Source organism: Panthera tigris, chromosome B1 (assembly GCF_018350195.1).
Source record: "Panthera tigris isolate Pti1 chromosome B1, P.tigris_Pti1_mat1.1, whole genome shotgun sequence".
NCBI lineage: Eukaryota > Metazoa > Chordata > Mammalia > Carnivora > Felidae > Panthera > Panthera tigris.
In genome coordinates this window covers 184,233,683-184,259,352 of record NC_056663.1, presented here as the reverse complement: position 1 = coordinate 184,259,352, position 25,670 = coordinate 184,233,683, and the positions used below count along the sequence as shown (strand labels likewise).

The 25,670-nt window shown below is 47.0% G+C and overlaps 1 protein-coding gene across 5 annotated transcripts in view; it reads right to left on the bottom strand.

Moving 5' to 3' along the window:
• Positions 1-663: 663 nt before the first annotated feature.
• Positions 664-25,670, bottom strand: part of CCDC149 (coiled-coil domain containing 149) — a 92,440-nt gene continuing 67,433 nt past the window's right edge. For all 5 annotated transcript variants that reach the window (XM_042984842.1, XM_042984844.1, XM_042984845.1 and 2 more), the window contains 4 exons: positions 24,452-24,596; positions 14,831-14,907; positions 7,592-7,708; positions 664-1,293 (listed from right to left, as the gene is read on the bottom strand). In XM_042984842.1, the coding sequence (XP_042840776.1) occupies positions 860-1,293; positions 7,592-7,708; positions 14,831-14,907; positions 24,452-24,596 (773 nt within the window). In that variant the 3' untranslated portion in view covers positions 664-859. The remainder of the gene's footprint in view (positions 1,294-7,591; positions 7,709-14,830; positions 14,908-24,451; positions 24,597-25,670) is intronic.

Sequence of the window (25,670 nt, the reverse complement as noted above, 5' to 3'; positions counted from 1 at the left end):
GAGTGGAGAGAACCAGCATTTCCAGGTTCTGGCTCTTATCTCATCTCAGAAACAAAAAATCAAAACACCCCTGGAGTCCCCTTCCTTGCCTTCTTATCCCCCCCCCCTCCCGCTCCCCCTCCCCCCCTCCCCACCCAGCCCCACTCCATCAGTCCAGGTCGATTAATCCTTCAGAATTACAGGCTGGAAAACTCAGCTCTAGCAGTCAGCAAACAGGGCCCAACAGGGGCTGTGGATTTCAAACCGGAAGCCCAGCCTTCTGAGCCTGCTTAAGCCCCTTTCCACCTGCCAGTCGGGGCCGTGACAGACAGGGCTGCGGGCAGGGTGCCAAGGACACCCATGCTGGGAGGCCTTACGGGGCCCTGACATGATGAGGCGGAGCCGTGGGCCCTCTGGACCCATTACGCTCAATTACACCTTTCTCTCCAGCCGCCTAAGCATTACAAAGACAGGGGCCTGATTAAAAACCCCATCCCTTTCAAGCTCTTCCCATAATCTTGATCGACAACATTAAATGCTAATAGAAAAACATCTTATCTCTAATAAAACAAATGCCTGACAGAAAGACGGATGCCAAAACCCAGCCGCGTGGGGGACACGATTCTGCGCCCGGCCGTGTTCACCGCAGCGCGTCTGCGGCATGAAGAGAGGACACCTGGAAGCTTGAGGACCGGCATTTAATAAATCGCACTGTGCTGGCATCATCAGCATGTTCAGTTTGCAACAGGACCTGTGTCCCTTCTCACTTGCAGACTTGGAAGTGTTTTAGGAGAGAGTCGCCTCCGAAAGCTGCTCTGATGCTTGATTCTTTACCGTCCCCCGTGCCTCTGACGTGACATCGCGGGGATCCCTTTCCCCTTCATGTTTTCACGGGGCTCCTCCTGCCTGCACCCTCCAGGGTCTCCTTGCTGTCCTCCGCGGCGGAGGCTTCGGCCGCTGCCTGGCTGGACTCAGTGGGGCCCTGGCAAGATTTGGGGGCCTCCCCCCTGGAGGTCAGGCCCAGCGTGGCTGTCCCCATCTCGTTCCTCTGAGCCTCCCCGGGACCTGCTCTTCTGGCCCCTTCTGGTTCTGCCTCTGCCTGTGCCTCTGTCAGTTTCGTGATTTCCCTTCCAAGCCTGTTCATTTCTTCTTCCTCAGAGGGTACCTGCGGTAACGAAGGATGAAAGGGGTTGCATTGGTTCCCGTGGCTCTGGTTTGCCGGGGAGCTGATGGCGGGCCTTCCCGCGTCCTCGGGTGCTGTCAGTGCCTCGGTGGCGGCACGACTTTCATCTCGTTCTTGCGTCTGGATCTCCCCTGAAACAGACCCGGGACAGCATCACACCTCTGGCAGGAAGTCAGCCCTCACTCCCTCTCTCCTCTCAACCCCAGGCCCACGTCACAGGGGCTCTCAGATAGAACACGCTGCTGGCGGGGGCCATGGGACTCACATTAAAAAAGAAAGCAGCCGCTCTGTGTCATTCACGGAGGGAAAGGGAGCCCTTGGCCACGTCCATAACCATCATTTCCGTGTGCCGTTAAATATCTAAATCGAGGCAGGTTTTATAGATGCTGCGGCTCAGGAAAGACCTGGGACCTTTAGTAATGACAAGAGGTGCTGGCTGCCTTCAGGGCAGGAAAGAGAACAGTTGGGAGGGATTTCACCCTTTCCCCATCAGCACCTCATTCTTCGATGCAGACAGCTGATGTTTCCTCAGTTTCAATAACATGCTATGTGTAAAAGAAGCTTTAAGCTCCCTACGCCTCCTAACTAAATTGTTCCACCAAACTTCTCTAAATAACAGAGATTGTCGAGTTCAACTGGAGGGGGATGGATGGCAGAGAACGGGGTCCTGAGAACTGGTACCCAGCCCCATTTTCCTACTCATCGCTTTGTGATCAGGAGGACCCATCTGGTCTCCTTTCCTCAGACACAAAATGGGGGGGGGGGGCGGGACTCTGACGTCCCTTCCAGACTGCAGGACTGAGACCCACTAGGGGAGCAGCTTCTTAGCACCCGATCATGTGCGCTCAACGCCAGACTCTGAGGCCCCCAGAAGTCAAGATTTTCTTAGCTCTCAGACCAAACAGTGGTGAAACGTAGGGGAACACTTCCTGGTACCCATAAGGGGGCCCGAGGGGAGTCTTACTGCGATTGGGCTGGCATCAGACACATGCAAATATTTTCAGGCTGACAGCTGGCATTTGGGGAAACTGGGGGACAAATGAGGGCAGTTAGAGGGAGTGACCTTTTTTTTTTTTTAAGTTTATTTATTTTGAGAGTGAGTAGGGGAGGGGCAGAGACGGGGGGGGTGGGGGCAGAGAGAATCCCAAGCAGGCTCCACGCCGTCAGCTCGGAGGCCAACTCAGGGCTCCAACTCATGAACTGTGAGATCATGACCTGAGCCGAAATCAAGAGTCCAACACTCAACCGACTGAGCCACCCAGGCGCCCTGAGAGTTGAGCTGTTCTGACCATGCGCTTTCCTGCTTAGAACCTTTCACTGGAGGCTTGCTGCTTTTAGGATAAATTTTCATTCCTTTCACTTAGGTCTTTGGCAGGATCCTAACTGATGAGCTCTTGCTTCAGTCCATAGCCTCACTTCCCATGGTTCTTTCACTGCTGTCCATTTTATGCAGGGACCTTTGGTTTCTCCCTCTCTAAAGTGAATCGTACCGGCTAATGACTTTTAGGTGATTTTCTGTGCTGGGCTGAGTGCTCAGTGTTTTACATGTTTATCTTATTCTAGAATATAAGCAGGAGCCTCACCTGACCTGTTCACAGTGCCTGGCACATTCTAAGCACTCAAGAATGTTTATAAACAGTCCCTCACAGGGGCGCCTGGGTGGCTCAGTCGGTTGAGCATCCGACTTCGGCTCAGGTCACGATCTCGCGGTCCGTGAGTTCGAGCCCCGCTTCGGGCTCTGGGCTGACGGCTCAGAGCCTGGAGCCTGCTTCCGATTCTTGTCTCCCTCTCTCTCTGCCCCTCCCCCGTTCATGCTCTGTCTCTCTCTGTCTCAAAAATAAATAAACGTTAAAAAATAAAATAAAATAAACAGTCCCTCACTTTCCTTTTTTTCTTTTGATGGAAGTATAACTTACATAAAAGTGTGCAAATCATTATGTCTACAGTTCACTGAATTCTTACACTGTGAATGCACCCACGGAAGCAGCGGCGGCCGGGACAAGAAGCAAAATATTACCAACCGCAGTGCCCCTCATCTCCCCCAGCTGTGTCTGCGCCTCCGAGGGAGCTTTGTACTTTTTACTTTTTTACCCCTAACTTGTTACTTATGTATAATTAGCTCATAAAAAAATCACCTGAAGTATAAAATCTTACCTGATTAATTTTTAAACTTTGTCAATTTTTTTTTAAAATTAGCATTTATTTACCTTTGAGAGAGAGACAGAGACAGAGGGTGAGCAGGGGAGGGACAGAGAGACAGGGAGACACAGAATCTGAAGCAGCTCCAGGTTCCGAGCTGTCACCACAGAGCCTGATGCGGGGCTCGAGTCCATGAACGGTGAGATCATGACCTGAGCCGAAGTTGGGCGCTTAACCGACTGAGCCACCCAGGGGCTTCAAACTTTGCCAGTGTTCTATAGTGGGTACTCACCAGATGGCTGATTAAATGTTTGAATCCGGGGACATATATATGAATAAATGAGTATATTAGTACATACATGTAAATGTCACACATAAATAAATGAGAGCAACCACTGAATTTATGGTATTTGTTTAGGCTGTACTCAGGTTGCTACCCTAAAAGTTCCTAAAATGGCACTCTCAGAAAAAAAGATCTCTAACTCACGCAAACGTTTAGTGGCATCTGAGGTAGCTCAGGGAAGCAATAACATAATTTCCATACTAACGAAAAGAAAATTTTTATGGTTGTTGTACGGGGGTTATGGGAAACACCGAGTCAAAACGAGCAAGTTTCCAGCATCGTGCAAGGAGCTGTATTCAAAAGAAGTAAATTATGGTCCTTTCTGCAGTTAAATTTTTCACCAACGTGAGATGAATAAACTCCGTCTGGAAATTACTCTTATGAAATTACTCCTTCCAAGACACTTAATAGTATATTCTGGTGCCCCTGAAAAATTAATTAACCTTACCCGTAACAACCTAACCCCTAAACCATTCGCGGTGTTTTTACTGTGGGTCAGGTTAATCTTCTCTACCTTAATTTACATCTAAGTGAGGGTGGTCTAAATTACACGGGGGCCTTTTGGTCGCCGGTACTTTGCCTCGTGCCATTTCTTTAGATGACATTCTGCTCATGTCCAAACGCATGAATCTTTTTTAAAATGGCAAACCTCTGAGATTACCAGGGAGAACTTTTCAACCTTTTTTTTTTGGCTGGGGGTTGGGGGGAAGCGACATTGCTGTCATCCTTAGAGGTCAAAACACAGCGGCAAGAGGGGGATGGGCGAGGCTGTGGTTCTCCCGTTTGGTCTGGTCAGGGATTTTGTTTGTTTGTTTGTTTGTTTTTCCTGAGAATGTCTGGATTTTCAGAGCCTCAGGACCATGAAAACATAGGCGCCAGGCTCCGCCCAGGATTAGATTATAGGTCAACAGCAAGATTTTTCAATCCTCTCCTCCCTTGTTATCCAAAAGATGTCTAAAAAGTATGTGCAAGTCATCGTCAGGAGACAAAGAAAAGTTCCCGAAAATGCCACAAACGCTGATCTATATAACTAGGACGTCCGCTCCTTGCTGGAGGTGCAAAACCTGCCCTTAAGTCTGGGTTTATGGAATGTTGGCTCCTAAACTGTGCCGAGTTTTGGTTTCCCCTTGAGAACAGACATGTTGCACTGCCATTTCCATGAAAGAAGGATTTTTGAACTAGCTCGGCATGGGAAGATATTATTAGAAAATAATAGTAATTATTCTGTGCTGTTTTAGCACACAGAATTAGTATCATTAATCCTTACTAATAACAAACACGTGTCAATAATGGTGACGCAATCGACCGGTAGAATTGCTTCATGGTATAAATAGTAAGGAAAGAAAAAATGTTTTCTCAAAAAGATGAAGAAACAGTAGCTCTTTGTAGAAAGGCTGTTAGGCTCCTAAAACCATGTCACCCTTGCACATTGGCCCAAAGGGGACATTCGTCTTCTTTTGTTAACTGATCTCTGACGGGCTTTGTCCTCCCAAGTGTGGGCTTCTTTCGGTTGGAATTAATCAGAGATGCGGTGGGGATGAGACCTTCCCAGACGCTGACAGCCGCTACGTAAATGCTTCCTTGTTCCTACCGCACTGGTGAAGGACGGGGTTGGAACAATGAGAGGTAATGATGGAATTCTGGAAGCTATCATTTTGAATCAGGCCATTACTTATGCTCCCCTTGTGAAAATCAAGCCGGTCTCATGTTTCATTTCAATTTCGCAGGCCTGGGCCCACCCACCCAGGGGCTAAACAAGCTCAGAGCAGATAGAGGGTTTCCGATCCAGTGTGGACGCTGGATGCTGGCACGGGGTGACCATCAGCCAAGCCACGTTCCAGACTGCACCGGACCATGGTGTGTTACGGGCCAGATCTGGAAACAGCCACGTGCTGCTGGCTGGAAAGACCCGGCCTTGCCTTCTGGCCAATATGAAACCCACCCGAGTTGGCGATTCTCTCCAAGAATTCTCCCTGCGTACGCTTGGGGATCCTCTTTGTTGAAATCCCAGACCTGTCCAATTCTTCCCATTCCATGCACTATTATAAGTGATTGAGACAAGCTTCAAAATACAGCTGTACCCAGTGAGCCTTGCCGAGCCCAGCTCAGATTAGCAGAACTGCTGGTCTGACCCAAAGACTTGTGATTAATAATACATAGTAGTTCCTTTCAGCCCTAGGTTTTGGGGTGGCTTGTTACACAATGGTAACAACTGTTTCAAACTGGTTAGTACAGCTCCATAAAAGCAGTTTTCAAGTCAGATAATCATCAGGTCAGAAAGACAGGGTAGGCCAGTTTGCCGGGTTACGATTTCAAGCGGGAGACAGTGGGGAGCCACCAAAGATTTCAGAGCAGGGTGTGCAGGTGTAGGAGAGCAGTGCTCCAGAAGCTTTACCCTACAGCACAAGGGAGGAGGATGGGAGTGAAGTAGGGAGGGTCCAGAAGACAGGGAAACCGGATGGAAGCCCTGCGGAGGAAGAAAAGAGGGTTGAGCCAAGCCAGAGGTGGGAGGAATGGAGGTGGGAGAAGGTCTGAAGAAGAGTGGCCACAGACCAGATGCGATGAGGAAGGAAAGCTGACAAGGGTCAATGAGGACTCCAAAGGTAGCTGCAGAGCCGAGAGGGTGGCAAAAAAAGGGAGGAAGCGTGGAGAGTTGGTGACGGCATACTTGAGAAGCCCACAGAATACTTAGGTGGTAAAGTCTGCACTTTGGCAAATAAGGGACTGTAACTCTGCAGATGGGACCCGGCTGGAAAAATATTTCGAGAATATTTTCATAGCGCTGATGGTTGCAGACATGACTCAGAGCGAGAGGAGACGGAGAGAAAATACCGGAATCGGGGAGAGACCCTTGGCTCCTGCAAGCTGGGTATGTGAGTTACGTGCTACTGTGCCACAAGTTAACTCAAAATGTAGCAGCTGGAGACTCAGGAGCCTGGGAGCAAATCATCGGGGTGGCTCTCATTGGCGGTCTCTCATGAAGCTGTCACCAAAATGTTAACTGGGGTTGCTGTCATCTGAACGCTTGACTGGGGCTGCAGATTCTGCTTCACGGCTGGTGGCTGGGAGGCCTCAGTTCCCGACCGCGTGAACAGCACGTAGGACTGCTTGGGTATGCTCAGCACATGGCAGCCGGCTTCCTCCAGGGAGGATGACTCAAGACAGAGACAGAAAGGAAGACCCCGTATGTCTTTTATGACCCAGCCTAGGAAGTCACATAAGGTTACTTGTGCCCTTGTATTCTATCAGTCACCCAGATTAACCCTGATACGATGTGGAGGGGAATATGCGAGGGCATGAATACCAGGAAGTGAGGATCACTGGGGGCCATCCTGGAAGCTGGCGATCACACTAGGGATAAAAAAGAAGACAGACGAAACTTGGAAAGATAGGAAGGATAGATGGTTTAGCTGGGGAAACAAGACTGCCACATGGGAAGATAGCTGTATCTCACATTGTGAGATGGGCCCCTCTGGCACCCTCAACGGTACCTTCAAAACTCTCTGCCTCCGGAAAGTGTGTCTGGTAGAGGAGAAGCTTTTATTCTCCATTTAAATGATTCCCAGGACACTTAACCTGTGCCAGACAATGGGCCAAGATTTCCCTGAGGTTGGCACCATCATCTCACCATTCTATGGGTAAGGAGACGTGCAGAGGTTAGAAGTCCCACTTCTCAGAGCCAACACAATATGGGGTTGGAATATGAGCCTGACCTGTTCATATCCTGAACCCTTTCTCTTAACCTTGATGCCACTGTTCTGAGTCCAGAGGCCTGCATTCTTTGGCCGGAAGCTCCAAACAAGACAGACCCACAGAAACAACAACAGGAAATGCAAGGAATGACCCCACGGGGCCACAGAAGCTGTAGGAAGGGGAAGAACTGATGCCCACTGAGCCCCTCCTCTGTGATCAGGTAGAGACAGAGAAATCAAGGTGTGCTTACTGACCGTCCTTGGAATTCGTTTTGTTCTCAGCAGGCTGCTCGATGAACTTCAGCAGGGGAGACCTCGATCTCTGTATGGTGGGAACAGCGGGGTCGCCGAACAGTATGGTGTCCTTGCCCCCTGTCGCGGAAAAGGGGAAAATGGACACAGGATGTCACCAGTGTGGTTATAGTTACATTCACCCCACACAATGGGCTGGCCGTTTGGGTGAACAAGGCACTTTCTTTAATCACAGGCCATGCCGTGGAAGGGGAATGGCTGACCGGCCCCTTCTGTGGCGTGACGACCAGGCAGGGAGGTGCAGGGTCAGCTGTCTAATGTCCTGAGAGTCTGCTGGGACACGGCTGCCAATAAATGCCACCGTTTGTTATGTTGGCCACAAACCGAATGGCTTTGGTCTGGGTTAGGTGAGAGCACAGATAACCACTGCGGGGTGTTCGGGAGTGCAGGCTCTGGGACTGCTACACGGTTTGTGTTCTGGACCCCGCCACTTGCTAGATGGCTGACTTCAGACAAGGGACTTAAGCCTCGGAGCCTTCCTCTGTAAAATGAGGAAGCACAGCACGCACCTCGCCGGGTAGTTGTGATGAAATGAACTGACTCGTGTGAAGCACTTAAGCATTTCATTAGCGCTCAGTGAATGTCACATCTTGAAATTATTACTTTGCAGTGTAGACAGCTACATACGCTCTAAACCCTTACACTAGGGGCGCCTGGGGGGCTCAGTCGATTAAACGTTCGACTTTGGCTCAGGTCATGGTCTCACGGTTTGTGGGTTCAAGCCGCAAGTCGGGCTCTGTGCTGACGGCTCAGAGCCCGGAGCCTGCTTCGGATTCTGTGTCTCCCTCTCTCTCTCTGCCCCTCCCCCCCCCCCCACTTTGTCTCGCTCTGTCTCTCAAAAATAAATAAATGTAAGCAAAATTTTTTTTAATTAAAAAAAATAAACACACTCTACTTGCCATATACACTATATTTGATTTATTTCAATTTGATCATGTAGACTGAGTACTAACTCTGTCATGTGGAAGATAGTGTCAGGTCCCCCAAATTATCACAGCTAAACTTTCACTTACAACATCTAGTCCCATACTGGCCAAACTCTTTCATCTTTTAGGAACTTGTAGTATGAACACCCTAAGTGGATAGAGAAACTTTGAGGAATGAAGAAGACCATTACAACTCTATTGTTGAGGCCATGGCAAGTTCTGGAAGTTAGGAGCAGGGAAGTGTGGCTTTGGACACAGTGCGGCTCATGGACACAGACACACAGACACAAAACACGTGGACATAAAGGGACACTGCCCAGGGGTCAGGAGGGCACGCCAAGCAGAATCTGATCCCAGACTTCTGTCCACGAGGCCTTGTGATTCTGAGGGTGGGAACTGCAGTGCCCAAAATGAAAACCCCAGGGCTATGGATCCAGCCTTAGCAGTCCAACTTTGAGCAAGACCTTTTCTTTCTTTCTTTTTTTTTTTTTTTGGACAGTGCTAATTTTATGCTACTTTATTATTATTTTTTAAATATATGAAATTTATTGTCAAATTGGTTTCCATACAACACCCAGTGCTCATCCCAACAGGTGCCCTCCTCCATGCCCATCCCCCACCCTCCCTTCCCTCCCACCCCCCATCAGCCCTCAGTTTGTTCTCAGTTTTTAAGAGTCTCTTATGCTTTGGCTCTCTCCCACTCTAACCTCTTTTTTTTTTTTCCTTCCCCTCCCCCATGGGTTCCTGTTAAGTCTCTCAGGATCCACATAAGAGTGAACACATATGGTAGCTGTCTTTCTCTGTATGGCTTATTTCACTTAGCATCACACTCTAAGCAAGACCTTTTCTAACTCCAAGCTACTCAGTCTCTCTGGGGCTCACATCAGGGGCCCTAAAGCTCTGTGATTTTACTCTGCTTCAGGTTCAGCAGATATAGAATGGTATGTCTATAAAGACATTCCCTCCGTTAGAGAACCAGCTGAACCTTGGACTGCACCCCTGAGCCCTCAGTTTGTTTACAATACTGGCTTCCCAGTAGGGAACTTCATTTCCAAGACTGTAGTAGAGAGTCCGGCATATGGGAGGTGCTTAATAAATAGCTGATAAGTGTCTGGATAAATGGGTGATGGGTTCTTGGGACTTCTGATGTCTTGGTGGGCACAGGTGCCTGCTGCTGCCTCGGGCAGATGGCGTATGTTGTTAGCAGCCACAGCACTCTGGTGTCTGCGGAGGGTCATCCCAGGAGAACAGAAATCTGATAGAAGCTGATCCTGAAGCTCCCCACCAGCACAGCTAGTGTCTGATGTGGAAAAAGCTCCAGAATCTTCAGGGACACAGTCTGGAGAAGTGTCCCAAAGAGAACTGTAGATGTACAGGTTGGGATATTATTAACAGGCCCTCAGATGAAATAAACACCATCAGGTCTCCCTTTGTGCTGCAAAGATCCAATCTGGGAACACTTTGAGGGATTAGTGGTTACTATGAACCCACAGCAGATGCCTCAGGGTGAACTGCTTTTGCTTCTCTCCATCAAGGCAACAGTTACTATCTTCAAATTAGGAGCAGGACTGCGTTTCTTGAGCTTTCTCTAGCAGGTAGACCCGTTCTTGCAGGAAGAGACACACTCTGCCACTCTGTGTCCCAACCAGTCTTCCAAGTCCCCTCTGCCCTGGCGGCCGAAGAATCAGAATTACCGACTGAGCTGGGAGCTGGGTGCAGCCGAGTGACTAAGGTGGCCTGAGGGCCACCTCCTCCTGGCATGAGGAATTCTCTAGGGTGCAATGTCTCTGTGGCCCTCTCCAGCCACAGAACATCATCCTTTCCACAGTGGCTCCTCAAAAATGCTGGAGCCAGCACCATGAAACCTCTCCAAGAGTCTGAGCAACAAGCATTAGCAAAGGGAAACTGAAGCCATCACTCTCCATGGGCAACCAAGCTGGGGGTTGGGGAGAAGATAAACACTTCCTGAAATTCCTGCCTGGAGAGATCATTTCCTGATCTGGAGGTAAAATGCCAAGATTTTGTCATTCCTGCAGCGTTTGAAGGATTCAAAGGCTTATCAGAAGGCAGTCCTATCGTTTCTAAGTCTGGATTCCATCTATGCTGATGAATGTGAGCTCTAATCTGATGGTCTGCTGTCTCATTGTTTCATTTTGATGCCTCTACCTGGAGGAGGAGGGGTGAGGCCAGATGACCCACAAGGAGTCAGACCACAGGAGGTGTGGAAGGCCACAGAGGCACCTCCGTTTGCTGGGCGTGTGAATGTCTGGGAGCGCTCTTGATTCCCTATAACACAACATCCCTCTCTCCCTTCTCCAAAGTGTGCCAAGTACTTTCAAAATGCACACTTTCCTCCTCAGGCTGATGCTTAGAGTGGAGAAGAGGGAAGTAAAACGAAAAACTCAAGGAGCCAGGCTCTGCTCTTGCCAGGTTTTTTTCTGGCTTTCAGTGTTTCTCTTCAGAGCAGGAGCTCGTCCAGGAAACCTCCCCTCAGAGCCCCCAAGCACCCCCCCCTCTCCCTGCAGAGGCCAGCAAAGGGCTGGAGGGCTGAGGCTGGGGGGTGTCATTCCTTCCTGGGGGACCAGGTCAGCATCCCTTCCTTCTCGCAGGAGCCCCATGCCTTTCTGCCTCGTAGGAACCGATTAAATAGTCTGGAGTGCCCTCTCCTATTCAGATGATTTCTCCATGCAGGCTGTGCTGTTGTCGAACTTGCCTTCCCAGCAAGATCCCAAACCTTCCCCAGCTCTATCAAACGACATCAAGAACTACATATTGTGGGCGCAGAGAGTGAGGAGGGAGGAGAAGACACTCAGAGAAAACTCATTGCATGCTCAAAGCCCAGCGGTGATCCTGGCGTGGAGTGAGGCGGAATTCACCACAGTCCTTCGGAGTCTCAGGGCAGACTCTTCTGGCTCTGAACGCCTCTTCTCCAATCCACTTTGCTTTGAAATCCAGTCCCCGGGTGATCTGACTCACCCCATTCTTCTCTTCTCTGAACTGCAGGTCCCCAGGACAGGTGGAAACACCTGAGTTCCAATACCCGCCTCGGTGGCTGTAGGTACCCTTGTAATTCCTGAGCCTTTGTTGCCTCGTCAAAAATGGAGGGGGTTGGACTAGATCAGGAAAGGGAAATGTTTTCTCTCCCGTGGCAACTCGAACCAAGAGGTGGCTTCCTGGGAAGCCAGTGGGGATGTCTGTTCTGAAGGCCACATGTGAGATCAGTATGGAAGAGTCATGTGATTGATTAGCAATGTCTGCCGCTGATGTGGGAATGGGTGTGTTCTAATATACACCAAGGATTTGCCATCCTTGAACCCTTTGCTCTCAGCTGTCCTTCCAGATCTGACATTTGATGACTCCTCACATCGTTCACTCACACACACTAACACCTTTGTCACCCAGCACTTAGTTATATATCACTTCGTGCTTTCTTCTCATTGCCACATGTGTATGCATCTTGCTGCCCTAATGGGACTATGGGTTCTTGGAAGGGGGCAAGGGGCGTGTCCAGAATGCCCCGTACAGAACTGAATTCCCAAAGGTGCTGCTCAAAAAGGTATCAACATGCTGATGGGCTGATATATTGGAGAAGACACTGATCCTTTCAAGATGCTAGCAAGTAAGAGAGAGCTAGCAATTCTCTGAAACTACCGGGACTCAGTCCCCTCCAGGTGGCTGAAACACTGATATGGCTTCACCCTGGGGAGGGGAAGAGGAGGAAGAGGAGGAAAAAGTGGAGGAGGAAGAGGTGGAGAAGAAGAAAGGAAGAGAAGGAGGTGGGGGGGGTGGGAAGAGGAGAGAAGGAGAGAGGAAGGAGGAGAGTGACCCTTGCTCCACCATTTGGTGTGTTAAAAGCACACCGTCAACAATGAGCGATAGCAGGGCCTGACTGGATTCATATTGCAAGAGGCCCTTCCCTTGTATTTCTCACCAGCCTTTAGAAATGATCGCAAGCCATGCCTCATTGTAACATCCTTCACAAGTGTACCAGAGCAGCTCTTTCCCTTACATTAAACTGTATCAGATCTGGGGAATCCCCACCGTTTTTTGGTTTGTTTTTTTTTTTTCCCTGTCCTCTCACTTTGTGTCTATGTGGGGGCCGGATACTAGAACGAACACGGCCATGGCATAAAATCCATTTAGCTGGGTCCCTGAAAGCTAATTTTACCGTTCAATATTTGCTTTGTACTAATTGAATTCTCTATTTCAATTGACTGCTCTAATCAGAAAAGTGCAATGATACATAGAGAATGCATTCCTATTTATTTACATGCAGGGGTGTTATTAACGCACTGCTGATACCAGACCCAAACACAGATATTTTAAATAGAACATACTCCCGAATCCTACTGAAACATTGTAGCTCAGGCCTTCAGGCAGCAAAAAAGAGGAAAGAAAGAATTGTTAGTGCATAATACAGCCATTCTAACCCAGACCAAACATCACCAGAGAGAGAGAGAGAGAGAGAGAGAGAGAGAGAGAGAGAGAGAGAAAATTCTCGGCATTCCTTTACTTATTCAACTTCCATCTTTTTACATAAATCGTAGAAATAAAACATTGTGAAATTTCACTAAATCACTTGGAGAAAAAAAAAAAAGTCAAAACTCCAGTACAGGCACAGAAATAGCAATCTGACTGCACAAAATAAACGATAAATTTGCCTGTGTTGAAATTCAATGCAATGAAAGAAAGGCCTTCAGAGAAGATAAGGTTTTAACTGCATCAAAAGGTTCTTGTGCAAAATGGATCATTCAAATCCCCAGAATGGCACTTGCCACTAATTAGTTCTGTTAGGTCTTTTGACATCAAGTTCAAGGAATCTCTGCTAAAAATTCCAATTTATGAAACGCACTTGCAGACAAACTAAGGCAGCTATTCAGGTTTACATTAGGAAAACGTGTTGTCCACGTCCCTATGGCAATTTTCATTTCTCACACGTTACCGGGAAGCAACTGATATGATTCAAGGGTACAGGAGGCTGGTTTGTGCAGAAAGGTTAAGTAACTAAAAATATGTGTACAATGTTGCTTCTAGGGAAAGAGTGGGTGGTGGAAAATGATAAATACAAGTTTCTGGAGAGTTTAAAGCAAAGGGGAATAGCTGACGGGGGTCTCACAAAGGGGGTATTTTATCAAGACAAAGAGGATAAATATAGCTAATTAAAGTGAGGCATCAGAGTTTCCTCACACAGAGTACAATTGTGGGAAAAAATCTCCAAAGGAAATTCTGATTTTCTTTTTTCTTTTTTTATTTTTTTAAATGTTCATTTATTTTTGAGACAGAGAGAGACAGAGTGCAAGTGGGGGAGGGGCAGAGAGAGAGGGAGACACAGAATCTGAAACAGGCTCCAGGCTCTGAGCTGTCAGCACAGAGCCTGACGCGGGGCTCAAACCCACAGAGCGCAAGATCATGACCTGAGCCGAAGTCAGACGCTTAACCGACTGAGCCACCCAGGTGCCCCAGAAAATTCTGATTTTCAAGCTGCACAAACAAATAGGATAGGGGAAGAGAAGGGAAGAAGGCGGAACTAACTGTTAGCTCTTATATGCATTTTTAGGAATGATAAATAGAATAAATTTTTGTCAGTTCTTATATTCAGTTTTAGATTGATGATTAAATTGTACAAACCTTTGTACATTCTTATATTCCTTTTAGGGATCATACTTAAAACGAACAAATCTTGGGGCATCTGGGTGGCTCAGGTGGTTAAGCATCCGACTCTTGACTTCTGCTCGGGTCATGCCCTCACAGTTCGTGCGATCGAGCGCCATATTGGGCTCTGCGCTGACAGCGTGGAGCCTGCTTGGGATTCTCTCTCTCCCTCTCTCTCTCTGCCCCTCCTCTGCTTGCTCTCATGTGTGCTCTCTCTCTCTCTCTCAAAATAAATAAACTTAAAAACATAGAATAAAATGAACAAATCTTTATAAGATACCTATGGGTAAAAAAAAAGAAAAGAAACAATTTACTACACTCACAAAGGTGAAAAATAAAGCATACACAGACACATACAATGCCAATTTCTGAATTTAGGTCAGCGAAACTTGATAGGTCCATAGATGGGAATTTGTATATTTATTGAGTTTTCCCGATTGTTTTCCAAAATTGATGGCTTCTAAGTTTAAAGTGCTTGTAGATTTCTCCACAACGATCTTCATATAAAAGGACATTTAAAAAGTAGAATCTTCTTTGCAAATTATGTGAGGGCTTCCTTAAAAAAAAAAAGGAGAGAAAAGAATTTTCATGAAGATCTGCTTACCTGGAAGACTCCACAAACCAGAAACTTCCAGAGTTCTTAACTTTTTCTCCAATTCAGCCACCCGATTCCCTAGGATTCTGGAAAATGAGAGAAAATGGCAACAGACAGATTAATGAGTGTCTTATCAGCTCTCAGGGCTGTGAGCAAGCTACTTGGGAAAACGCCCTAGTGCCTAGATAAAAAATGTTTTGATATTTAAGGTATATGCAAAAAAAGTGTGTGTGTGTGTGTGTGTGTGTGTGTGTGTGTGTAAAGAATATATATTATATTCATATACATTCTATTGAAAGTACATATGAAAACATATAAAAACAAGTAATTAAAAAAATACTAAAATGTTGCCATTCGAGTCCTCTCCCACGTCAATTATTCCATCATTGCCCAAATATTTGACACAATTTCTATACGGGAATTTCTCATTGCTAGAGATTACAATTCATTTTGAATACCCTTAGTAGTATCACAGCTGATTCTCTGAGAGTAGATCTGAGTTCTGGAAATAACCAACTCTAACAAATAAGGTGGGTGAACATGCTTGGTAAAGTTGCTTTGAGTCAAAAAAACAGTAAGATCTGCCTTCTTATACCAAACCTACGTCTTACTGACGTCCCCACCCTTATTACCTAGCGTAATGCCTGGTTGACGGTAGGTGTTCGATAAACATATTTGATTACACAAAATGCCTTCCTTTTTTCAAGGCCTGTAATTATCTGTGGAAGGAATTAAGAAATAGGCATTGCAAAAGAACTCCTAGCAATTGCAGAATCACTAGAATAATTAATTATATTGCTTTCCAAGGTGACCCTTCTGGCTCATTGTGACATATAGGTTCTAGAATGTAGATCTAAAAAGTTATGCTGTTTACTTGGAGGCCAAACTTGGTCCACATGCATGGAAGGACATAAACGTGGGCATATATTTCCCATGTTTCACTCTACGTGACATTAAATATAGTTGGGAAATGATTCCATAGTCATCGAAAACTTCAATCACTTTCCATTGGCCTGGAAATTGAAAAACCAGTCTTTATATTATTTGGGGGATTTTCTTGACCCTGCTGTGCTAAAATGATGCGGAAATCACCTTCAAGGTAAAGTTTCGATTCCTTTCAGCAGGAGAAATCAGAATGCCAGAATTGTTCTCCTACCTCTCTTTATATTCCAGAGATAGCTGCACACACCCACATGCATACAGAGGCATGAATATGTATATATCTGCACGTATATATATGGCTTTGGATCCATCTTTATTTTACCTGAATTGACTTGCAGCATCTTAATTAATATTCTCTTTAAGTTCACAGAAAACTCTGACGTTACTATATGTGGTTTTCTTCATCTAGGTACCTGGAGCTTTTCTTCTTTTCCTTAAGTCTTAAATTCTGCGAGGTCTTTATCAATTACTTTCCATTTTCACCCTATTTGTTGGGTCTATTCTGCTTTCGTGTCACCGACCCTTCAATAAACACCATTCTTCGTAATCTCGCTTTCAATATTTTGCTCAGACCTTCTGATCCAAGCTCCCTTTTCACCAGTTGATGGGTTTGAGATGCAATCACGGCAGAGTTCAAGTTGATGCCTGTTTCTTAACGAGATCAGGTCATCTGTGTGTGGCTGCCTCTTGGAAACAGAAGATAAGGCTTAACTCTTCTGTGTATACTGAAGGATGCCATCAGAACAACGTCTGAAGGCGTGGTGAAGAGACATTTGGTTCTTTTTTTACTGATGTTCCCGGATAACACAGACCTGTCTCCCAGAAATGGGCTGAGGCGAATTTGCTGGTGTCCCCTACTTTGAGGGACCCTGCTTGTTTGTCAGCAGTGACTGTTCTCTTTGGCCTGACATAGGCATCTGATACAGAGCTGGAGGTGATAAAATGGACCAAGTGGAAATTGTACTGGTAGCAATGGTAGCAATAACATCATCAATAACAATAGCAACCACACCACTGTTAACATGAACAGCAGAACTAATCTTTCCCGAGTCCTGGGTATGAGTCAGAGCCCGTGCTGAACACTTATTAAACTTACGTGATCTCATCTGACCTGACAAAAACCCTGCGGGCTACACTGTATTATTATCTTCTTTTTACACATGGACCCTAAGGAACTTGCTCAAGGACACGCAGTTTATCTTCAAGGTGTATCTTTTGCCCACCCCCAGAGCTCTCTTCCAGCCCATCCCACTCGATTACTCCCACTGGGAAACAGAGGCGCAGAAGTTCGTTAACGTGCCTGAAAGCACAAGCAGGACTCGGCTGGTGATGAATCTGGATTTGAAGTCACAACTCGGTTTGTTGCCGAAGTGCAGGCTCTTAACCAATACCTAACAATGGCACTTTAAAACAAGCACTCTTGCGTCTGGAACTAGTACTCTTTAAAAACTGTTCACGGGGCACCTGGGTGGCTCAGTTGGTTAAGCATCTGACTCTTGGTGTCAGCTCAGGTCATGATCTCATGGATGGTGAGATCAAGCCCTGCATCAGGCTCTGTGCAAACAGTGCGGAGCCTGCTTGGGATTCTCCATCTCCCATTCTCTCTACCCATCCCCCACTCCCTCTCTTCCACCCTCTCTCTCAAAAATAAATAAATAAACATTAAAAAAACAAGTCTTAAACACTGTTCGTAATTGAAATATGGATGCAGCCGGGCTGACCCGAACAATAGAACCCAAGATTCCTCAAATGACAAAAAAGGCTTTTCCTTGTTGGCTTCCCATTTAACAAATATGGCAGGGCGTCCACTGAATGTGGTGTGGTGCAGGGAGACAGGCGGCGGTATGCAGAGACGAAGACAGCAAAGTAGGAACAGGGTCCCTTGAATTCAATTGGACCGATTCAACGCACAATTATTGAGGCGGTAGGGGATGATGAAGGGAAGCAGCCTGGGTCCCTGTATTTGAGGGACTAAAAGTCTGGTGGGAGACAGACGTGTACACACAGAGACACACGTACAGAGCCTGTGGAAGGTCTGAATCACATTTATCAATCACTTATCCTCTTCTAGGTACTCCTCTAAGCACTGCACAGATATTATCTCCCTTAGCCCTTTGCAACAACCAGTGAGGCAGCCCTTAGTAAGTTTAGTTTGTATGTGAGGGAACTGAGATTCAAAGAGGTCAGCTAACTTGTCCAGGGTGACACAGCTGGTAAGTGGAAGGTCCAGAATCAGAACCTGGCCCTGAACGTACACAAGCACTTACGGAGAACTGCAGACAAGAAGTGGAGTCAAGGAAAGATGGATCCAGAGTGGTTTTTAGGGACTCGGCTCATGAACGATCTTGTTGCCGTGTTGAGAATGGTGAGACTTTTATACACTGGCAACAGGGAAAGATTGGAAGGTTTTAAGCAGAGAAGCAGCATAATGGAGTTTAGGGAAAGTATTCTTGATGTGGAGTTGAGAATGAACTGCACCAAGTATACGAGCAGGAACAGAAAGACCAGTCAGAAGGGTGGTGCCCAAGTCAGAGATGGTGGGGGCCCAAAACGAGCCACCGGGGATGTGGGAAGTCAACCAAAAGGAGTAATAACATGGAGGCGGGTGAGGAATTTGAAGTGCCGACAGGATATCCATGTAGACAGCTGGCCACGTGGGAGAAGGAAAGTCTGGGAGTGCAGAGAGGAGCACGTAGGCTGGGGAGTAGGTCTGCTCACCAGCAGAGTGTGAGAAGCCAGAGGAATAGGAGTCTCGAGTACCTCCCACATGAGGGAAGAAGGGACTCGAGAGGCACAGGTAGACCGGGAAGAGGAGAACCAGGCAAGGTGGGACCTGCAAGCCAAGAGGAGAGAGTGGTCCAGGTGGGACGGTGTGGTCAATATTGTCTCATTCTAGAAAGCGGTCACACTGGCTGAAAAAGTCCACCGAGAACATGTGCCCGGCCCTTGAGAGAGATGTTTTAGGATGATGGAGAGGGTGAAACCCAGAATCCAAGTGACAGGGTTGAGAGAAGCAGGCTAGGAGAAACTTTAGGCGGTGAATACAGATGACTCTTCAAGTAGTTTAGCAGGGAATGGGAGGAGACAGCTAGGGCAGTAGCTCGAGGCATACACAGGTTTGAGAGAGGTGTTTTTGTTTTTTGGGTTTTTTTTTTTTTTTTTTTGTAGGATGGGGGAGATTTTAAAATAAGGTTTTTATTTAGCTATGGTTTGTTGTAGGGGGGATTTCGGCATATGTTTGCCTAGTGGCCTAGGAAATTCCCCAAGATGCCAGGCCTCTAGACAGATATTCAATAGTAGTTTCTGATAGTGACAACCTCAGAGGAGATCTGCAAAGACAGAACTAACTCAGGAGCTGACCACCACGGTACATCTTGCTCTGCAGACAACACGGGGAGCAGAAATTCCAGAGTGAGGGCCCCCGGGGAGAGCCTGGTCCAAAGAGGAAGAAGGGACTATGGCTCTACACACGCCCGGCAATGACCCTGCCCCCATCTCCACCTCAGGGAGCCTCCTTTTGAATCTCCGCTCTGATCCATGAGAGCGCACCCTGCTGTCAATATCTTGAACTTCCAAGCTACTTGCCACTGGCCAGGGAAGGGGCGGCGCAGTGAAAACAGTGTTAGCACAGCAGGAGGGGTAGTGAGAGACCAGCGTGTCCCTATTTATTCACCGCCACCACCACCAGCAGCACCCAACCACCGGCAAAGCGTTGCCTGGAAAACTGAACGTGGCGTTCAGGAAAATAGGACTTCAACACCTGCCCCTTCCACGACTGCTTTGCTACCTGTTGTTAGGTCACACGAACCTCATCCCTTCTTTGGCAAGCGTCAGACAACTGCCGGCTCTTTGGTGATAAGCACCTCAAGCCAAATTGGATTCATCAGTTCTTCAAGATGGCTCCCACTGGGCCTTCTCCAAGTGGGGGGGAAACTGTCGGGCAGCGGAAGGCCAGTAGGGGGAGCGCACGCTTACAGAACAGAATATTCTCACAATGCTCCACCAACACAAAACTATTTTATTACTTTAGTCACAAAGGGCCCACTCAACGGGGATAACAGCAAGCAGACCGAGTTCAGATTCTATTCGTAGTTCCCACTCCATTTGTTGTCTAATTAGTTCCTTTACATGCTCCCAAATAAAACATTTATTGAAAGTATGAAACTTAAGACCTCCTAAGTATTAAAAATGGCACATTAGGTACTTTATGTGCTGATATGAAGCAATCTTCAAGATCTATTGTTATGGGGGAAAAAAGGCAAGGGGCAAAACAGTGAAAAAATGTTTTTTGGTGAATACTAGCTACCATTTGTAAAAAGAAAGAAAAGAAGGACGGAAAGAAAGAACAGAAAAGAAAGAATATCTCTATATAAATATACATGAGTATTTATATGCGTCTATGTAAATATATTATACACTTACTTACATATGCATCCTTGGAAAGGATACGTAAGATATAAGAAATGGTGGTTTCTTCCAGGAAAGGAGTTGGGTGGCTGAGTGATAGTAGTAACCAATAGACACATTGTTATTTAACCTTTTAAAATTTGCACCACGAGATGGCACAAAATTATTAAACAATAGTTGAAAATGAAAAGGTGCATTACAACAAAAGCAAACCTGGCAAAAGGAACATGTCTGTTTCTCAACAGAGGGTGAGAGCCCACGGAGCCTGGGGGGTGTGCTGGCTGTGCAGGTTATGGTAGGAACGTGTTAGGGAATCAGTCTGTCCCAACAGGTAGGAGTGTCAGGCTGATGGCTTGGGGTCCCTGAGTTTGGCAGGCAGCCGGACTCTGCTTTAAAAGTCCAGCCTTTTCCTGAAACCAGTATCACACTATATGTTAACGAACTAGAATTTAAATAAAAACTTGCAACAAACAAACAAAAAAATAAAAGTCCAGCTTTTAAGTGGAGGCTTGTGATGTGTTCAGCTGGAGGGCACGTATGAGAGCGCTGGGGCTGGAGGTTGTGCAGGAGGAACTGGGGTCTGAGGCTGGAGGATAGATGGGAAGGTCTTCCCAAGGAGCAAGTGATAGTCTGGTGGGGACAAAGCAGGGGGGAAGGGGTGACGTGTGCACTGAAGGCCCACGGCAAGGACTTGAAATACATACTGAATGCATGAAAACCATGAAGAGTGTTAAGGGAGTAGGAACAGGGGCGCCTGGGTGGCTCAGTCAGCTGGGCGTCCGACCTCAGCTTAGGTCATGATCTCACAGTTTATGAGTTCGAGCCCCGTGTCGGGCTCTGCGCTGACAGCTCAGAGCCTGGAGCCTGCTTCGGATTCTGTGTCTCCCTCTCTCTCTGCCCCTCCCCTGCTCATACTCTGTCTCTCTGTCTCAAAAAAAAAAAAGAAGAAGAATAAAAATAAACCCTTAAAAATGATTTTAAAAAGGTGGTGGGGGGGAATAGGTACAAAGGATTAGAAGATGGTTTCGTCATCCATTCATTAAATAATCATAAGCACCTAGGGGCCCAGCACTATTCTACGTCCTGGGAGAGACCAGTGATTCTAATGGATAAACATTCTGGTCTTGGAACAGCTTCAACCTGCATGATGTGGAGGTTTGTGGAGTCGGGATATCAGGATGGGGGGGAAGATCCCATTAAATATTCTTCCAATCATGCTTTAAATGGCTGCATAATATCCTCTCTTAGGCCTAACCGGTCTCCAACATAAAAATACTTGGGTTGTTTCTGGTTTTTTTCCCTCTTATAAACAAATCCATGGTGAACACCTTATGTATGCATCTTAGGGAATTGTTCCGATTTTTTTTCCTTTGGATAAATTCCTAGATGCATACCATGTAGGTTAAAGGGCACAAGCACTTTGAAGGTTTTTGTTTTTGTTTTTTTTTAGTTTATTTATTTATTTATTTATTTATTTATTTATTTATTTATTTTGAGAGAGAGAGACAGAGAGAGCAGCAGAGGGGCAGAGAGAGAGAGAGAGAGAGAGGGAGAGAGAGAATCCCAAGCAGGCTCTGCATTGTCGGCACAGAGCCCCACGTGGGGCTCACACTCATGAACCGAGATCATGATCTGAGCGGAAATCAAGAGTCAGACGCTTGACTGACTGAGCCACCCAGGCACCCCTGAAGGGTCTTAAAGCGAACTAAGGAATGGATGGCCCAGAGTCGAGACTTGGTGAATGTGAGGAGCTGAAGGGTATCAGGGGGAAGCTGTCAACCTAGCAGCTGGCCATGTGGGTCTTGCTCTTGATGGTGAGGTGGGGACATGACTTCTGAGAACAGCCTGCAGAGAGCCAGAGGCAAAGATGGGAGGGGGAAGGATGCCCCCCTCCCAGGTAGGGAAGAAGAGCAGAAGACCTGGCAGAGGGGATGCCTGGGAGGCTCAGTCCGTTGAGCCACTGATTTCGGCTCAGGTCATGATCTCGCAGTCTGTGAGTTCGAGCCCCGCGTCGGGCTTTGTGCTGACAGCTCAGAGCCTGGAGCCTGCTTCGGATTCTGTGTCTCCCTCGCTCTCTGCCCCTCCCCCACTCATGCTCTGTCTCTCTCTCTTTCTCTCTGTCAAAAATGAATAAACATAAAAAAATAAAAAAAAAGAAGTCCCGGCAGAGGCCTGGGGTGGAAGGGAGGAATGCGGAGCGAATCGAGGGGAAGAGGCAGTGGAGAAAAAGTGAGAGGAATTCTGAGAGAGCAGTGCAAGACTGGAACTGGGATGCAGAGAAACTGGAAAAGAAACATACTCAGAAAGTGGGGCTTGGCGGGGACTGGAGACCCTGCTGTGGAAAATTTGGGAAGAAGTCTTGGGAGGTGTTGAAGCGTAGGTGGTCTTTCTTTCCCTTGCACGGCAGCCCCTCCCCCCTAGGCGGTGTGTGCTAAGATCCAGAACCCTGACACCCCCTCCTCTCCCTCCAGAATGACCCCCCCCAGCCGAATCTGCATTTCTAAACAAGTGCCTCCAGGTAATTCTGACAGAGGTGACCCCCCCCCGCCCCCCCCACACACACTTTGAGGGGGTGGCTGTTGAAGAACTAAAAGTGTCCTTATTCACAAGGACGCTAGGTAAGTGGAATTTGAGGGGAGCTGCAGAGTGCGGAAAGGCTTTGGGGGTTCAGGGAGCTCTGTGTGGTTTCTCGGTGAAGAGGCAGGGGCCAGGGGAGGGGCAGACGCTGAACAGGTGGGAGGAGGAGTGCACAGGAGACGACGGTGTGGACCAACAGGAGGGCGGGCCAGTGTGTTTCCCAGAGATGGGGGAGAGGGTGGAAGGCACTGGTTCCATCCGAGAGTAAGTCTTGGGCTTCATGGTGAGTAAGTCTTGGGCTTCATGGTGAGTAGCATCTATTTTCTCGGTCAAAGAGAAGCCGAGGCTGCCTGCTGAGAATAGTCTAGGGTTTAGAAGACCTGACAAGTTTTGAAAGAGCCCCAGTGGGTGCTTTATAGGAGTCAGTGAGGACAAAGAAGGCTCATGTGGAACACTGGTGGCTGCAGGGGATTCTTCCGGAATAAAATAGACGTGGTACCTACTCTGGGGAGATTTCCATTTCTTCTCCCTCCCCTGAGAAGTATCTGAATTTTAGCACCTGACTGTTTCATTCCTTGGTTAAGATTTCTTTTAAAAGAATTTTAAAAACTTCTTCTGTCAATAAATTACCCTTGTCATCCCTCTGAGATTGCCCAGACTCCCTCCACTGCTCTCTGCCTTCTTTTATATATATCTTCATCTCCTGCGTGATCTTCCCTTCACTCCTTGCTTCCCTCTCTCTTTTTTTTTTTTCTATTTTGTTTTTACAATGCTCTCAATCATTTTCCGGTTGCCTCTCTCCCTGTGCCCCCCGCCCTCGCCAGGACCCTGATTCCCTCATCTCTCTCCTCCTTGCTGGAAGCCTGCTCACTCGTTCCACGCCTTCATTTTGGTTCTGTGAGTAGGTTTTATAAGCAGGACTCGCTATGTGAAAGATGGAAACGCAGGCCTCTTCGTTAGACAATGATGAAGGATTTCAAGAGGGCGACAGGGGGGCCCTGGACCAAGTGTGGGGCCTTTCTTGAGCATGGCCGCCCGCCCTTGGAACCAGCTCTGTTTGCCACGTTTGTTGCTTTAACTTATTGTATATTCACCATCGTCTGAACACCTCCAATTCCTCATGCGTCTCTAATTGCTATTTTAACTGGCTTGATGTTGCCCCTCGTAGTCAATATGTTTGTAAAAACCAACACACTCTGTTTTGACTGTAGTTCTGTCCCACCACCGTTTTTGCTTATCTGGAAGAGTGACGCAACACTCCCTTCTGGGCCCGGCTGGCTGCCTGTGGAAATTGACGCTTGATGTTCCTCTCTGTCCGAACCCCTCAAAGTCATGCTGGAGGCTAAGACGGCACTGAGGAGGTGCCTCCCCTGAAGGAAACCTTGCAGGAGAGGTAGGTTACATTCCCCAGGCAATGGCACTACCCAAATCACCCGTGTAATATGCATTTCTCAGCGAGTGGCTCAGAGTAAGTGTTCAATATGTAATGACAGGTAGTATTTCCTCACCCAAATCTGGCGAATGGCCAAGATGTTGTCATAATGCAGATGGACCATTCCAGTTTAGTTGAGTTTCCTTAACGTGAGGGCTCCCCCGCTTCCCCCAAAGGCCTGCAGACCCACCCGGCCGCCACCCACTGCTGGTAGGTAGCCAGTGTCCCACCTCTCTCCCGCCCACCGCCCACCCAAGGGTTTATCTACATACTTGCTGGTCTGCCTCTGGTGCTGGATGACCATGTTTTTCTCGTGGATTGTCTCTAGTAGGGCCGTTGCCAGAGATTTCAGATCAGAAATGGACTGTGGAGTAGCTGGGAGACTGCACCCGTGATCCTCAGACAACAGATCCTGAACTAGGTGGGATTAAAGTTTACAACTCAGTGTTACGTCCTTCTGAAACGCTGGAATGCAAACCAATGTCCATTCTTCCTGGATAACAAAGCTGGGATACGTTCCCAGCTCCTAAATGCTACGATGTTGTACTGAAGAATCCGCATCAAGTGTCAAAAGTAAAACAAAATAAAATTCAGCATGAGGGGTAAACGGCAAGTAAAAGGAGGAAGTTCTCGTGGACTTTTACCAACAATGTTTTAAAAGGATAATAATAATCTTTTGTATTTGTCCAGTCTTTTGCCCTTTCAAAACATTTTCATACTAACTCATTTGAGGCTGAAAATTAAAAAAAAAAAGAAAAAAAACTCACCTGGGAAGTATTATGTATTCCCATTTCACAGACAGGAATGCAAGGTGGTAATGGGTTAAAAATATTAGCTAAAGGTCACACAGCCTCGCAAATGGTAATGACTCTGGTCCTGAGCTCCTCGCTTTGTGGCAAAGTTTCCTACGATGTGGTATGCTCGGTGGGTGGGAAGATCATATAGGGCATTACTTAAAATACAAAATATATTTTGTGCATGCATGTTTTTAGGAACTAAGAGTCACCACAAAAGAGATACCACTTGGACTTGTTTACCAGACAGAAACAAATAAATCTCACTGTCTACCTTTGAGCATCACTTCCTATATGCTTGTATGTAGGTACACAAATTCATACATTTTTCTTTGAAAATGGGAAAAAGCTCTTCTTTTTGCACTTAAGCCTATTCCCCATCATTAATATTTTTTAAAACATAAAATAGAGTGGCTGCTTGGTAGCCCATATATAAAATATAGAGTAACTTCTTTAATTACTGTTGGACATTTATGTTATTTCCTATGTGGGTTTTTTTTTTTTTGGTTTTGTTTTTATTTTAAGTAATGCAGGAAGAGCTTTCTTCAAGGAATAAGTTTTTCATACATCTGTCATTATTTCTTGCTGCTCAAAGGGGATGAGTTCAAGGCTTTTCGATATAGGTGGCCAAAGGGTTATCTAGAAAGGCTGTGCCAAGTTTACTGCTTGGCCATGGCTGGCATTCCCCACATCAGTG